Source organism: Aulonocara sp. 'chitande type north' Nkhata Bay, linkage group LG11 (assembly GCF_057382095.1).
Source record: "Aulonocara sp. 'chitande type north' Nkhata Bay isolate Kocher_YH1m ecotype deep benthic linkage group LG11, A_spYH_male_GT1.1, whole genome shotgun sequence".
NCBI classification, from domain to species: domain Eukaryota; kingdom Metazoa; phylum Chordata; class Actinopteri; order Cichliformes; family Cichlidae; genus Aulonocara; species Aulonocara sp. 'chitande type north' Nkhata Bay.
Window position 1 is genome coordinate 26,912,534 of NC_141354.1, and position 16,731 is coordinate 26,929,264.

A 16,731-nucleotide genomic window follows, 5' to 3' on the forward strand; every position below is an offset into this window, starting at 1 on the left:
CTGCTCTCAAAGCACCAGTGGGGCCTCTGCAGCTCGACAGAAAGTTAGCGTAAGCAAGGATGAAGCCAAGGATCTACCACAAGATAAATGTGTTGTAATAGTAATTTTACAATGTATGTTGAAGGGATATTACTGCCCTCTGTTGGTGTGTCTGTGCATTACACTCAAAAGGTGTTCGTTAAAAACATCAGGTTATGGGCCCAGAGGTCGCCAAGGGAAGCTGCTAACACGTTTCTTTTGGGAGTCATAAACAGAATTGTGGGATTCACAATGGAAGATAGACTGTTTATTGACAAGCTGAGCGGACCGGAGAATTGGGCAACGTGGAAATTTCAACTGGAGCACCTGTTGAAGGCAAAAGGACTGTGGGGTATGGTACAGGAGACGGAGCAGTTAGCTGCGGATGCTAATGCCCAAGCACGAGCTGAATTTGAACGGAAGAAAGAAAAGGCATTTTCAGTGCTGGTACTGAATGTAAGTACACCCCAATTGTACTTGATAACAAACTGTAAGACCCCCAAAGAAGCATGGGAGATGCTAAAAGCACAGTTTGAAAGAGATACTGTTGCTAACAAGCTATTTCTGAAGAAGTACTTCCGGTGTGAAATGAAGGAAGGAGAACATCTCAATGATCATTTAAAGAGGATGAAGGAACTTACTGATCAGCTAGGGGCAATAGGTTCTGTAATTGAAGAGGAAGATCAAATTGTCACTAGGGCTGGGCAAAACGATTATTTTCCTAATCGATGAATCTAGCGATTAATTTTTCGATGCATCGATTAATCTAACGATTCATTTTTCAATCCGATTCGATTCGATTAACGATTTTTTTCCCCATTATTTGACTTGTATAGCAATTTCACATTTATTAATTTATGTATATAAATGAAAAACACAAATCTATTCATTTGAAGACCTTTTAATAAAAAATTAAAAAATTGCAAAATAAAGTTGTAGAGGTCATACAATCAATACAATAGAGATAGCATTTAACAAGAAATGAAATGTGCAAACATATATAAAATTAAGGAAAAGTTAACAAAACATTTCAAATAAATAGCAACAATGGTGTCTTTAAACAAACAAAATGTAATATTCACTTTGCTTTCTGCCAAAAAGTGCTCTTCCTTCACAAAACAAAATCCACAATAACATTGTACTACAATCTTCTGTTTTTAACAAAAAATTAAATGTTTTGCAAAACAAATATAACAAAGGAAATCATAGCAAAAAATTTATAATATACAAACAGCAGCAATGGCATCTTTGAACAAATAATGAAATGACAAGTTTCCCCTAAGTAGGACTCTGTGACCAGACTTGTCCAAGCATCAGTGGTAAGGGAGATTTTGGATGTGGCTTTTTTTAGTTCATTCCTTAGTTTCTCCACTGAAGTTTCATACTTTCTCTCCATCATGCTTGTAAAATGACGCCTAGACGGCAGAGTGTAACCTGGTTGGAAAGTGGTCAGCATTTCTTTGAATCCCTCACCCACAGCAAGTGGTCTCTTGTCTTTTAAAATCATAGCTAAGACGCTCTCAGTAAGTACAGCCACCTCCTGGGGGGTGCATGGTGTACTTCTTCTCTGACAGTAGTCCTCCAGACTTTTCTGTTTATTCCTGAAATCATAAATCACACACAGCACACAGATGAATTCGAATAATTACAAAATAATTATATGGAAAGCATAATATCAAAATAATTTGATAAGGATCTGGTTGAGCTAGATAGATAGATACACACACACTGTTATGCCATGTGCTTTCATAGCATAACAGTAAGAGGTTAATAATAATCCCCAATGTTGAACATATGATATGCAGTAATCATGATGGCTGGAAAAGATAATGTTTAAACAGCCATAGCTGATGGCACCTTTACTGGTGCACTGCTTTCTAGTCATTAGATGGCATAACTTTGACTTATAAGATCAAGCTGGAGAAGCATAATGTATAAAAACAGCATTCAAATAGGATGAAACACATTAAATTTGACAAATCAAGAGTTCATTGTCATTTTGCTTTTTCAAGCACTTTAACAATGTTGTAACAGTGTCCACGACGGCTACGTTTAGCAGGTGGTGCATTATCCTTGTTAACATTTCTCCTGCGGCCAATTCGCTGTCTCACATTTTTGTCTTTCGCCGATTCTGATAATCAGCCTGCGTGCATTCAGACTCATTTTGCCAGCATGGGCCACAAAAAAAAAAACCAATAACAACAGCAGCTGCTATATGTTACTGCTCAGCAGCTTAAATGAGTTTTGCATTTACGGAGGTTGGGTGTTTATCTGTGTGTATGAGTGAGTGTACGTCTACGGGGGGGGGGGGGGGTCTGGATGAATTAACGGGTAAAAACTAGCGTTAGTAAAAAAGTTGAAAACTTACGGTGGTTTGTCCTTTGCAGAAGCTGCTCCTGGATGCCGTCGTTTGAGGTGCTGGTGCATAGCCGTCGTGCTTTTATGATAGGCCATTTCCACCTCACAAAGCCGGCAAACGACTGAATCACTTCCTTTTCTGTTAAAATATCCCCATACTGTAGAACTGCGTGTTCGGGTGGAGTGATTTAAGTTGACTGCAACTGCCTCACTCATGATTCCGCTACTCGCTGCCGCCATGTCTTTTTTTGAAAGTGACGACGCATCGACGCAGATTTTTTTACGTCGACGTATTTTTTGCGTCGACGTAATCGATTACGTCGACGCGTTGTCCCAGCCCTAATTGTCACCCTTCTAGGTAGTAGTGATGGGATTTCCGGCTCTTTTTAGAGATCCGGCTCTTTCGGTTCGGCTCACTAAAAAGAGCCGGCTCTTTCGGCTCCGAACCGGCTCTTCAGGTTGTTTTGTTGCTTTAATTAATTTATTATTAACAATAATATAAAATTATGCACAAAAGGAATTACTAACGTAAAAAGTGGTTTTATTTATATATATGTTTATATATAAATATATGCGGTGGCCCCTAGAGACAAAACACGTACAAACTCCAAAACACATTTCTAGCATGAACTGAACTTCCAAAGCAGAGCTACTAGATCACTTAAATTACACAATTGAAAGCATGTGTGTATTGTTTGTGTATTTATACACAGGCACTCATATATATATTCAAATAATTTAAAAAAAAGTTAATTTACCTGTTATTACCACACACCAAATCCGGTCGTTGGTACTTGCTGGCTTGTGTAGCCACAAGATAACAAAGGCTCAACACTGCGCCCAGCATCCTGGAGCACTTCTGTTGTCTTTTGTACGTGTTTTGAGTTTTTATGTGCTTCTGAGTTTTTATATGCTTCTGAGTTTTTACGTGCTTCGGAGTTTGTACGTGTTTTTACGTGTTTTGGAGTTTTTACGTGTTTTGGAGTTTGTACGTGTTTTTACGTGTTTTGGAGTTTGTACATGCTTCAGAGTAGGGCTGGGCCATATTATACCGTTCACGGTAATACCGGTATAATGTTAGGCAACGATAGGAAAATGAAATATCGCGATAGAATGGGAGTAAAACGCGCATGCGCAGTGCCTTTGTTTTCATACACACATGGCCGATTGTTGAGTGAAACAGATGATCCAGAATTGGTTTGTAAAAATGGTGCAACTTCCGTGATGTGGAACTGGCTTGGTGTTTGTCCGTCAGATACACAACAAAGCACATTTTTTTGCAGAACATGCAAGCGGCCGTTGTTATTGTCGTATTTGTCGGACTAAGATGCTCTTAAATCTGGGAGTAATCTGGGTCCTAAACTCCGTATTCTTCAGGTCAAACAACACTGCAGCATCACTTAGAGTTAAAAACTGTCTAAATTCTTTCATCTTTAATAAAACGATCAGCATTGCTGCTTTACCAGGTGTAACTATGAAGTTTAACTTCCAGGCATCCATGAAAACAAAAGTTATTACATTTAACGGAGTTAGAAGTTAGCAGGAAGCTAGCGGAAGTTAGCTCGCTAGTTTCGCTAGTTACCTAAGCATGATATTGCATGTTCTGACTGAGAGATTTCTGAAAAAAATCAAACGTACACCTCTGCTATCACTTGCAACATAAATGAAGACAGGAAACTAAACAGCAGTGACGTTTGTAGGGCTACTGAAGTTGGGCTAGCTGGTATATAATGATGTGCTACGTGATCGCTAGCGACACAGCTATGTTAGCATAACATAAACAGTGAAGCTGGAGGACGAACACTAACACTTTTCCACTTATAAAAGTTAACGTGAAGGTTCTTCATGGTTAGAGACAAATGCAATCGCATGGCAGGATGCTGTAAACGGACCAAACTTCAGTCAGGAGAACAACTGAGATAATCCATCCACAATACGAGGTTAGTCATTAATATACTGCAACAACATGGGAATAGAGCAGCTGCCAGAGAATTCAACATTAAGGAATCAATGGTACAGAAATGGAGGAAGCAAGAAGAATGAGTTTAATAAAGTTTGATTTATCTGACTGCTTTGTTTCGCTTAATGTGCCTTATAATCCCGTGCACCTTATGGTCCGAAAAATGCGTACTGCACACTGCAGTTTAATGTTGCAAAGCACCTCTTTTTAACTTAAGTGGATATTATACATGGTTATGCTCAGGACATGTCAGCCCATTTCTAGTGGAAATGCCTTTTGGTTAAACTTTCAGCAAGGAATTTGCATTTGTACTGTTACATTTTTATAAAGCTTTAATGTACATAAAAACCAGCTTCTTGTTTAAGTGAATATAAATGTAAGGTTGTCTTTTTGCGCTAGTAATGTTGTGGAGTTGTATTTTGTCTCGCATCAATTATATCGTTATCGCAAATTTTCAAATATATATCGTGATAAATATTTTTGGCCATATCGCCCTGCTCTACTTCAGAGTTCGTACGTGATTTGAAGTTTGTATGTGCTTTGTCTCTAGGGGCCACCGTAAATATACTTTTATTTATTCACTCCACATAAAATGTAATAAATAAATCATATAATACAAAAATCAACTATTCACATTTCAAGTTTTAACTATTTAAATTTTCAGCTTTTTCCTTTCACAAATTTAAAGTGAAAAGAACACAAAACACTGCAAACCACAACACAATTAAATATAAATTATAATATGAAAACTAAAAGAACATGCATATTCTCTGTCATATGGACCTGCATGAATAAACTTTCTCAATCCTTTATCATCTGCAACCGAAAATAGTTGTGGATGATTACTATACCTTTCTAATGTTGTTGTCCCTGCCTCTCTTTCTCTCTCTCTGGCTCTGTTCCTGTGCTACTGAGTGTAACTACCGCCCCTCCCCCCTCTGCCCAGCGTAAAGCACAAGGCTCGCGTGCAGAGTGAAGCGGGAAAAAAAGTGCGAGAGAGAGGCTGAGAGAAAGAAAAAAAAAAAAAAAACCCACGTGACGGCTCGCGATAAGGAGCCGGCTCGCGTCGTTCACGTCAAAGAGCCGGCTCTAAGAGCCATTTCGTTCGCGAACGACCCATCACTACTAGGTAGTTTGCCACCCAGCTATGCAACTGTTGTTACTGCTTTGGAGACAAAGATGGACAGTCTGACACTACAGTTTGTTCAACAAGCCTTGATAAATGAGGAACAAAAGCGAGTGCTTACTGACAACACCACTGTGTCCAGTAGTGTATCAGCGATATCATCTCAGATGCATAGAAATGAACAGAGTGGATCAAAAACAGTGGGAGCAAACAGCTCCGACTCATGGAGATGTTACAAATATGGGAAGGAAGGACATATCAAGCGTGATTGTCCAAGCATTAAAAAGAAATACAAGGCCCACAAGGCTAAAAGCGTGGTGTATAAGGACAAAGAGGACTCATTTGAGGGAGCTTTTGTTGTAAATGAGTCATGTAAAAGTGATGCACAACAAGAAGAATGGTTAATTGATTCAGGAGTGTCAAAACACATGACATGGAATAAAGAAGCTCTACAGAACTACCAAGAGTTTTCAGAACCACAAACAGTAAAACTCAGTGATGGCAGAGTAGTTGAGGCTTTAGGTCTGGGCAACATAACAATGAAAATGTCATTCAGAGTTAGTAATGGAAAAGATGCCACAATGTATGATGTGCTGTATGTTCCCAAGTTATCAATGAACCTTTTCTCAGTGGGAGCTGCTGCCAAGAAGGGAAACACAGTGAAGTTCAAAAGGACTCATTGCTACATAAGAGGAAAGAATGGAGCTCTCCATAGAATGGGAACACAAAGATCTGACGGCTTGTATCAGCTGGATATTGAGGGAAACTGCACAACCTGTCATGGAGCGTCAACTGCTTCAGTTCCAGCAAGTATGTGGCATCAGCGCCTAGGTCACACTACAAATCTGAAAAGAGTAAAAAACTTGGTAAAAGGAGTTAGCCTTACAAATGAAGAGGAGGACATTTTTTGTGAAGCTTGTGTTGAGGGCAAATTATCAAGAAAACCTTACAAATCAGTGGGAGAAATACGAACAAAACGCAAGTTGCAATTAGTGCATAGTGACGTTTGTGGTCGTTTTTAAACTGAGTCACTACCCAGATAGCAAGGAGACATTGAACAGATGTTGATTTTCCATCTGAACCATCAGAATCGTCAGGATTGAAATATCAACACAAAACCAATGTTGAAACAACATTGAAAACGTATTCTACGCTAGATTCGACACAGCAAACACCATGAGACCGGACAGTGTGCGCACCGCGGATGACGTCAGTGTGCACACTGTGTCTGAGGAGGATGTGCGGAAGTGCTTCAGGAAGGTGAACGCGCGCAAAGCTACTGGTCCGGACGGGATTCCCGGCCGCGTCCTCAAGTCATGCGCGGCTCAGCTGGCTGGAGTGTTCACACACATCTTCAACCTTTCCCTCTCTCTGTCTGTAGTCCCAGCCTGCTTCAAAATGGCCACCATCGTCCCTGTACCCAAATCCTCCACCATCTCCTCATTGAACGACTGGCGACCTGTAGCCCTGACCCCCATCGTGAGCAAATGCTTCGAGAAGCTGGTCAGGGACTTCATCTGCTCTGCACTACCAGACTCACTGGACCCTCTACAGTTCGCATACCACCACAACAGGTCCACTGATGATGCCATAGCCCTGACACTACATACTGCCCTGTCACACCTGGAGAAGAGAGACACGTATGTGAGAATGCTGTTTGTAGATTACAGCTCAGCATTCAACACCATCGTTCCCTCGAAGCTGGACAGGAAACTGCAGGATCTAGGACTGAGCAGCTCCCTCTGCAGCTGGATCCTTAGCTTCCTGTCTGACAGACGCCAGGTGGTCAGACTGGGCAGCATCACCTCATCCCCCATCACACTGAACACTGGTGCTCCACCGGGGTGTGTACTGAGCCCTCTCCTGTACTCACTCTACACCTACGACTGCACAGCCACTAGCAACTCCAACATCATTGTGAAGTTTGCGGATGACACTACAGTGGTGGGTCTTATCACCAACGGTGATGAGACGGCTTACAGGGAGGAGGTCAGCGCCCTGACCCACTGGTGTCAAGACAACCATCTCACCCTCAACGTCGCAAAGACAAAGGAGTTGATAGTGGACTTCCGGAGGTGCAGAGAAGTACACACCCCCATCACCATCAACGGCGCTGCTGTGGAGAGAGTGAGCAGCTTCCGGTTCCTTGGAGTACATCTGGCTGAGGATCTTACGTGGTCAGTACACACAAACAAAACAGTGAAGAAGGCGCAGCAGCGCCTCTTCTTTCTCAGGAGACTGAAAAGATTCGGCATGAGCCCCCGCATCCTCAGGACCTTCTATCACTGTGCCATTGAGAGCATCCTCACTGGATGCATCACCACCTGGTATGGCAACAGCACCGCCTACAACTGCAAAGCTCTCCAGCGAGTAGTGCGGTGCTCTGAACGGATAATTGGAGGTGAGCTTCCCTCCCTCCAAGACATCTACAGGAAGCGCTGCCTGAGGAAAGCGGGGAGGATCATCAAGGACTCCAGTCACCCCAGCCATAAACTGTTCAGACTGCTTCCATCAGGAAGGAGGTTCTGCAGCATCCGGTCCCGTACCAGCAGACTGAGAGACAGCTTTTTCCACCAGGCCATCAGACTGCTGAACACTTCATAGACACCTCAGCTTCACTACTGGAACTTCAACATTATGCACTACATACTGTATATAAATGCCACTTGTTTTGCACAATATCCAACTACAAACCTCTGTATATTTTATATATATATATATATATATATATATTTTTTTTTTACTATTTAATTTGTAAAAATGTGTATACACACACACACACACGTAGGAAAATATTTAGTATACACATCCAGAAATGCATACACTATTATATATTGTACATATATTTATTAGTTTCAGATTAGCCATTCTTGTATTTTGCTCGTTTGTGTTGTTGTGTTTGCACATCTCTGTTGCTTGTGGGGCTCGCACACAAGAATTTCACTCGCATGTGCTGTGCCAGTGTGCCTGCACATGTGATGTGACAATAAAAGTGATTTGATTTGATTTGATTTGAAATACTGATGAAACCTGACACTGACATTGAAATAACATTGATTCACTGTTGTTCTGTCATCGTTGATTGTTGATCTATTTATAGTTGACAAGGTGACAACAATCACGTTGAAAAATCATCAATTTATGGTTGAGCGGGAAATTAAAGCTGCTACCACTTGGACTATTCCGCAGCACCCCTATCACATTGGTACGTCCCTCCAGGTAACCATTGTCTTGTACAGTAGAGCGGGACATTAGATTTACTCTCAGCGGAATTGACCGGAGAAGGCATCAGTTCATGCACTGCACTGGCCTGCACCACGATTAGTATAAGGTAAGAATGAATGACTTTTGTTCTATTCGTTATTTCCATGGTTGCATTTGAATAACAGTAAAAAACAAACAAACAAACTTGTTAATGTAAAGTTTCGGATAAAATGTGGGAGCCCGAAATTTTGTCTACTTTCAGCTTACAATCCGGCAACAAATAAATTGCACTGCAAACAAAGTCTATCAACAAAGAAAACATTTTCGTTTCATACTTTTCCGTTATATTCCCTTACAAAGCTAGCTTTAACGCTTCGAGGGTTCCTTTGTTCTTGCCGTCGCCTCGGCGCTTGACCCAGACTTTCGCTCTGTAGTTGCTTTTTAGAATAGTACTACAAAAAATTGTAAATCTGTGATATATGATTGATAAACGTAAAAGTAACTGTATAAATGTGTTCAATGACTTTGTTACTTTTAATGATTGGAGAGCACCCACTTCGATTCGCACTCAATTCAAACTCTACGCTGCACGCTCACCTACCTTGCGTTTGCACCTTTTGTCCACACGTAAACTGCGTTTTCATCAACTGAAAACTGAGATTTTTTTAAAGATGCCTGCCAGGGCGGATATTTTCGAAAACTCCGTTTTAGCATTTACGTGTGGACAAAGGAAGACTGAGAAAACGCAGCGTCAAAGGTGTGCGCCTATTTTGATGCCACACTGTGCGCCAAGTTTTTGTCTCGGTGCCATGAATTCCTACAATGGCAGACTTAGACAAAATACTGTTAATTTTATTATCTTCAGTGTTTAAATGCTTACATATACACACGCAGTTGTATGTTTAAAAAAAAAAAAAGTTTGTCTTATCGGGTTTGCTTGTAATTGTTGCCTATATACATTTTAAGCTATTATTTATTATTTAGTTCAATCAATAGATCAAGTTTTGTAGTGACTATGAAATATATTGTAATTATCTGTTTCCTGTTTATCCTAGACAGGGCAAAAAAGGACTCCAAATTTTAAAAAAAGATAAAAATGAAAGACTGGTGCATTGTGCAGTTCAGCACTGGTGGTACAGAAATAGTCCCTAGTTCATGGATAAATGGGGAGAAATTGTCATAGCCTCCATATCCTCGTGAGACACATTCAGGATCCACGCCACAGTAAAGAGGAGAGTTCATCCTGGTGCAACATGGCTCACCTATGCACCAGTCCGACTTCTAATAAGCCATGGTGGGTATCATCTGGATTGGTGTTGTATAAATGTAACAATAACAAGTTTTTCGTGTCCTAATTTATGTCTGGCCATACATTGTGTTTGTACTTCCAGACACATTTCACGAAGCAGAACGCAGTCTTCAGAAATATCTAAGTGAACACTGTGATACGTCTGACCTTCAGTCCGAAGCTGAAACTCAGGCCAGTCATAAAAGAAAGCACAAGTAAAACTTTTTTTATTTCACAAACATATCTTTGATTGCTAAGAATTTATGATCTTGTCTTTTATACATATCTGTGGTGCTTCCTTACTGCAATATCACCACATAATATAGTCCAAAAAGTGGAAGCTTGTAAACTTTTTATAGATGCAAAGCCGTGTACACTTGTGCACTTCAAAAATTCCTTGTATACTGTACCTTCTTGCACATCTCCGTTTCCTGTGTGTGTTGTTATAAATCAAACTGTAACTTTAGGAATTAATATTCCAAAAGCACATTTGTAATTACTTATGACCGTTTTCAACTTTTTTTCTTTAGACCAAATCCCCTGTACACATATAGTGACTCAGAGGATGAGCAGCCCACAAAAAAACGGTTTCCCCAGGCGCCTCGAGTGACAATACCAGGTAATAAAATACTGTCTGGTGTCTTTGTACATATCTGTGTGTGACACAAGGAAACTTTTGACAAGTTGTCTGTATTCTTAAATACTTAAAAAAAATTATCTTTTTCTGTCAGACCTGACAAGAGCTGTTAACGAACTCCGTGAGGAGGTCAGAGCCATCCGCAATACCGGCTGCAATGAATCGGTAGATGCTGGGGTACTGCCTCTGGATTTGCCCTTGCACAACATTGAGGAGCTAAACAATGCAGAGGCACCTCTTCAATCACAAGAGGCAAATAAGGCAATGGTAAGTATATAAAGGTTATGTACACTTTGTAACTATAAAGTGTAATAGCTGTCAGATGTGATTTAAATACAAAACAACGGCCTGTTGATTAAACACACAAGCACTTGCATACACATTAAAGACATGAGACACGCTAATTCCATCTCTTAAAATGTGTCTATAGGTGAGACGCTTTACCTTGATTGGAGGGACCACACTGGAGGTGCGAGTCCGCCGTGTAATGGCTTATGCCATTACAAACGAGCTGGCCTCGGTACTAAACTGGGCAGGGAAAAAAACCAAGGACCAGACAAAGCAAAAAAGGGCATTTAAAGATACAGCGCTCTGCAAATGCATATTTGGTAAGTTTTACTGTTTTTTTGCTATATTACTTTGTCCTTCTTAATAACAAGACTTTCATGTCCGGTTAATCTGGAGATGGAGTCTTTGGTCTTTGGCTTGTTTAGTCCTCGGGTTGTAGTTTGTACAGCCCGAGGACCCCATGTTTATTTTGTTTTAAAGACAGTTAACAAGAGCTTATTCATGTGCTCTAATTCACTTTTTTTGTTTGTGTGTGTGTGTGTGTGTGTGTGTGTGTGTGTGTGTGTGTGTGTGTGTGTATTTTTGTCCTAGATGGCCTGACGCAGCAGTTAGGGGCAAACTCTATGTCCGAGTTTGTCTTTGCACAAGCAGTGCAGAAATGGCTCCGATACGCCCCAGATCGTTTGGGTGGTGCAGGACGCACATCATGCATCCCCATCCCAGAGTAAAAAATTACAAACTTCTGTGAAACATATAAATGTAAATAGGAAACTGTCTTTTAATAAAGTATTTAGCAAACGAAACATGCCTATTGACCTTTTTTTGTTTAGTTTTTTCTCTGTTACATCACATGCAATGCTTTCTTATTTTAGGATATTAATATTGACATGATACATTGTGAGACATTTGGTTTTTTTTTTTTTTTTTTAAAAGGGTGTCCAATTTGAGGAATAAGTACAATTATGTGTTTAGGTGGTTTAAGTATTGATGGAAACATGCAGTAGTTTAGTATTGGTTAAAATACCTATAAAGAGAGGTAGATTTCCAGTCATGATTTAACTGTTGTTTTAATAAAAAGCAACTGTGCGAAAGAGGTGGAAAATCAACACCATAGCTCAACAGTGTTTCAATATCAGAATCTGACATTGTTTCAATGTCAACAGTATTAGAAAATATAACGTTGAATCAATGTCAGGTTTCAACATTGATTCAACATCAAAACCTGACGTTTCAACGTTAAAAAAGGGTGCAAGAGTGACGTTAGGTCAACGTCACACTTCAACGTTGATTCAATGACATCACCTGATATTGACTCAACATTGTTTCAATGTTTCCTTGCTATCTGGGTAGGAGGAAAAAAGTACTTTGTGACTTTCATTGATGACTACTCCAGATGTTGTAAAGTGTATTTCATAAGAGAAAAAACAGAAGTCCTGAGCAAGTTCAAAGAGCTTGAAAGAACCTTCTCAAATGAATGTGGACAGGGAGTAATAAGACTCAGAACTGACAATGGTGGGGAATACACATCTAAAGAGTTTCAAGAATATTTGAAAGCTCAAGGCATCCACCATGAAATGACTGTACCACACACACCACAGCAAAATGGTGTTGCAGAGAGAAAAAACAGAACTCTAGTGGAATCAGCTAGAAGCATGCTGTCACATGCAAAGTTGCCAAACACATTCTGGGCAGAAGCTGTTGCTACTGCAGCTTACATACAGAATAAGCTCCCAACATCTGCTTTAAAGAACGAAACACCCTATCAGAGATGGTATGAAAAAAAACCCAGACATTAGCCATATGAAAGTATTTGGTTGTGTTGCCTATGCTCATATTCCAGACAGAGAAAGAAGCTGGACAAAAAGGCAGTGTTGTCGCAAAATGTGCAACAACAGGGACTGAAGGACTAAATACTAAAGGAGCAGTATCAGTCCAAGTATCAGTCCAAGCCTAGTTCTAGTTGCAATGAAAAACGATCTTCCCGAGACAGGAAAAGACTGTACTCTAGCTCTGGCAGAGATAGAGAAAAACACTACAGGGATAGGAGTCACGAACGAGAAAGCGACGTTGATCGTCACCGGTACAGACGGGACTACAAAGACAGTCACCACCGCCAGTACAGGGATTGTTTCCCCCTTTCTGGACGTTACTACAGGGAATGGGAGGCCGATCGTCACCGGGAGCGAACCTTCCAGCACCCTCGGGAGCGTGATCGCGACAGGTGCTCTAACCATACTTTTTTTTTTTTTTAAATGACATCAGAAACAGCAGTATGCGACATTACGTGATGGCAGAGCTTCAGTTCATCCTTTGTCATCTGTTGGTCTTCCATGGTCTCTTGTGTTCTGGGGGCCTCTGGATGTCTGGAGTTTTGATCTCCTCCATACCCGCTTCACACCCTGGAGGACGGGGCTGTGGCCCCCCCACACTCCCTAGCAGATCATTACATGGAGAAACCTTTGGAATGCAAGCATGCTGATCCACACAGGTATGCACACATGGGTATTCACAGACGCGGACTAAAGCTTTCTTGGCTGCTGCCTCAAAGCACACTGTGCGCTGTCTATCTTGCGTGCTGCACAATATCGTTTATTATTTAGTAAATATTGATATCTATGACTAGCTAGTTTATTGTGATGGTGCTTTGTTTTCTCTATTATTATGTTGCTCTTTGTTGTTTGCTGTCTCCTCTGTTTGTTTTTTTTGTTTGTTTGTTTTTTTTCTTTTTCTCCATACAGGTGACCCAGGAGTTCTTTTTTTTTTTTTCTCTCTCTCTTCCCCCCCCTTCTCACCGTCTCTTCTCCCCTTTGGGTTTCTTTCTTTCTCTCCCCCTCTTTCTCTCATTCACTCCCCCTGTCCTATTTATTTTTAAAAAAAAAAAAAAAAAAAAAAAAAATGCTCTAACCATTACTACCGCTACCGGTCAAGAGAGGACATTGACCATGAGCGAAGGGGATATGGTTACTCCCACCGAGAGGAGTCTCGTGGCAGTCGGAGGTGGTTGCAGGATAGTAAAGACTCCTGGACAATTGAGGATAAGAGTAATGGCAAAGAGAGAGAAAATTACTCCTCAAAGGAAGGAAATTTCTCACCTTCTACAGCACCAGAAACAAACAAGTTCAAGAGCTCGCCTTTCCTCTCCAGACAAAGAGGTTCAAAATCGCAAGAGGACTCTCAGCAAAGACAGGGACGACAGCTCTGAGGCCCGCCACACTAAAAAACACAAAAAGAGTAAGAAAAAGAAGAAATCAAAGGATAAAGACAGACACCGTGAGAGTGGGTGAGTATTGCCATCTTTCTCTCGATCCTTTAATGAAAACAGAAGGAAATGTGTTTGTTTGTTTTAAGCTAGATTTTTTTTGAAAATAATATGGGGTTAAAGCTCACTATCAGTATTAATATTTTCTTAAAAACGGAAAGAATTTTCATCATTTTATTGATAATGGGTCACTTTTTCTGTCTTAGGCTGGCCGTAAAGCTTGAGATCTTGGTTTTGTTAAACAATGTGATTGGTTCTCTGTCATCCCGTAGAAGTTCTGACGGAGATTCAGACAGAGCTGCGGAAATGAAGAAGAAAAAGAAAAAGAAGAGACATCGGGACAGCGATCCCGAACTGCACAGCCCAGTGCTCTGAGCCAGGGCCGTGCAGAGAGGTTTAAAGGGGCGGGTGCTTAAAGCTAAAAAGGGGCACATTGAGCCAGGCTGAATAACAACAACACACATTCATCAAGAATCTAATATGGGCAACAAGGCAAAGCAAATGTAGCCGATGTTTTACCTGATGGGTACAATGTTGCTGTTGAGGGGTTGCTGTGGATAGTGCTGGAGGGCAGGGCTGTGTTGATCTGAGACTGTAGACATTAAAAAGTCCATAGGAGAGATGGTAGCTGATTAAACAAGTGTCATGAGATAATAACTAAATGCAAAGATTGGTGACAGCGCTTAGGCTCTGCCTGTGAATCACTCTTTGCTTCTCTTCTTCCTTCCATCCCATCTTTTCATATATCACTCTCCACTTGCTATGTGAGAACAAGGCACAACTTGCTATTGCAATAAACTATAATTTAATCATCCACACCTAACAACTCCAGCACTTAATCTACAATAAAATGATGAGAGAAAAATGTTATAGCACTGCCTTTAGTAGCCTCACACAGCTCTGTTTCCTCCTCATGTCCTTACCAGGCATGTCTGGACAATGTTATATCATGAGTAATATTTTTTTTAAAAATCCATCTAAATAAAACACACACATGCACACACACAAAGTGACATTTTAGACCTTCTTCAGAATACTGTATATACTATGGTGCTGATCCAGAATCCTTACATTATTATTTATTACTAGAGCTACAATAATAAAGCAAAGAGGAGGGGGAGTAATAAATATAAAATAATGTATTTATGATGATTCCATTTGTTTCACTATCCACTCTGTGCAGGGCAAAGCTTATTACATTTTTAAACTGTAGAGATACAATCATTTTACTGCTGTAAAATCCAACTTTTGTCTTATTTAAAATATAAATCTAATATAATCTGCTTCTTAATGTATGTTCTTTAAAATACAGCGTGTGTTTTTTAATATATTATAATTATAATAATTATTATGTGGACATGAATATTAGATCGTTTTTTAGTGAAATATAATCCCTCCAGAAAGGCAGGAAAAGCCCGGAAACTTACTTTAAAACTAAATATGTTCTAAATACTTTAAAACTAAATATGTTCCCTAAAACGGTGACAGAGCTACAGACCCATGACAGCCTTACACAGGTAGCCAGCAGCTATGACCAGCACTACTTGTGCAGTTAATAAAAGGACAGGTAATGTTTGTCGCGCTGTTGCACACACAGCACGCTCGTTTGTCAGTTGCAACAAGACAGCTTACCAACGTGTACGTAATAAGATAATACTCCTGGGTGCTACACACTACAGTGTACGCTGTACACCTACTTACTGGTTTTGTGGCATCAGTCTGTATGGAAGAAATATAGTAAGTCTGTGTCTCTGAGTTAACTTGTGTTTCTCCTGCAGCTCCGGACCGCAAAAAATGCGCGTGCTCTTTGTGAGCTCGTTCCCGGCTCGTAACCAGCGCGTTCTGCCGTCAAGGGCGATCATTGGTTAAATGTGATCATGTGACTGATGTACGGTGGCCCCTAGAGACAAAGCACGTACAAACTCCAAAACACATGCAAATTCCAAAACACATGCAAAATCCAAAACACTTGCAAACTAAAGAACACACGCAAACTCCAAAACACGTACAAACTCCAAAACACTTGCAAAATCCAAAACACTTGCAAAACCCAAAACACGTACAAACTCCAAAACACTTGCAAAACCCAAAACACTTGCAAACTAAAAAACACATGCAAATTCCAAAACACGTACAAATTCCAAAACACTTGCAAAATCCAAAACACTTGCAAACTAAAAAACACATGCAAATTCCAAAACACGTACAAACTCCAAAACACTTGCAAACTAAAAAACACATGCAAATTCCAAAACACTTGCAAACTAAAAAACACATGCAAATTCCAAAACACGTACAAAATCCAAAACACTTGCAAACTAAAAAACACATGCAAATTCCAAAACACGTACAAACTCCAAAACACGTACAAACTCCAAAACACTTGCAAAACCCAAAACACGTACAAACTCCAAAACACTTGCAAATTCCAAAACACGTACAAACTCCAAAACACTTGCAAAACCCAAAACACTTGCAAACTAAAAAACACATGCAAATTCCAAAACACGTACAAATTCCAAAACACTTGCAAACTAAAAAACACATGCAAATTCCAAAACACGTACAAACTCCAAAACACTTGCAAACTAAA

General features: G+C 40.3%; 2 protein-coding genes across 3 annotated transcripts; both read left to right on the plus strand.

The window, feature by feature from the left end:
* The first annotated feature begins 9,957 nt into the window (after nt 1–9,957).
* LOC147319189 (uncharacterized) lies at nt 9,958–12,064 on the plus strand. Its single transcript, XM_086309796.1, has 6 exons — nt 9,958–9,964; nt 10,058–10,169; nt 10,485–10,573; nt 10,686–10,858; nt 11,022–11,199; nt 11,471–12,064. The coding sequence occupies exons 1-6, from the start codon at nt 9,958–9,960 to the stop codon at nt 11,605–11,607; spliced, it is 696 nt and encodes a 231-aa protein (XP_086165922.1). The 3' UTR covers nt 11,608–12,064.
* Nucleotides 12,065–12,784: 720 nt separating this feature from the next.
* On the plus strand, nt 12,785–16,331 carry LOC147319190 (uncharacterized). 2 transcript variants are annotated; one of them, XM_086311593.1, is made up of 3 exons: nt 12,785–13,101; nt 13,776–14,159; nt 14,411–16,331. In XM_086311593.1, the coding sequence occupies exons 1-3, from the start codon at nt 12,845–12,847 to the stop codon at nt 14,511–14,513; spliced, it is 744 nt and encodes a 247-aa protein (XP_086167719.1). In that variant the 5' UTR covers nt 12,785–12,844; the 3' UTR covers nt 14,514–16,331. The 2 variants fall into 2 exon arrangements, with proteins under 2 accessions (XP_086167719.1, XP_086167718.1); XM_086311592.1 differs by lacking the exon at nt 12,785–13,101 and having other exon boundaries at nt 13,140–14,159.
* Nucleotides 16,332–16,731: the final 400 nt, after the last annotated feature.

Coding starts and splice junctions, on each gene's coding strand:
- LOC147319190 (XM_086311592.1), top strand. CDS start 13,516: ATGGTGCTTTGTTTTCTCTATTATTATGTTGCTCTTTGTTGTTTGCTG. Junction 14,160..14,410: donor GACAGACACCGTGAGAGTGG/GTGAGTATTGCC, acceptor GTCATCCCGTAG/AAGTTCTGACGGAGATTCAG.
- LOC147319189 (XM_086309796.1), top strand. Junction 10,170..10,484: donor AGTCATAAAAGAAAGCACAA/GTAAAACTTTTT, acceptor TTTTTTCTTTAG/ACCAAATCCCCTGTACACAT. Junction 10,574..10,685: donor GCCTCGAGTGACAATACCAG/GTAATAAAATAC, acceptor TTTTTCTGTCAG/ACCTGACAAGAGCTGTTAAC.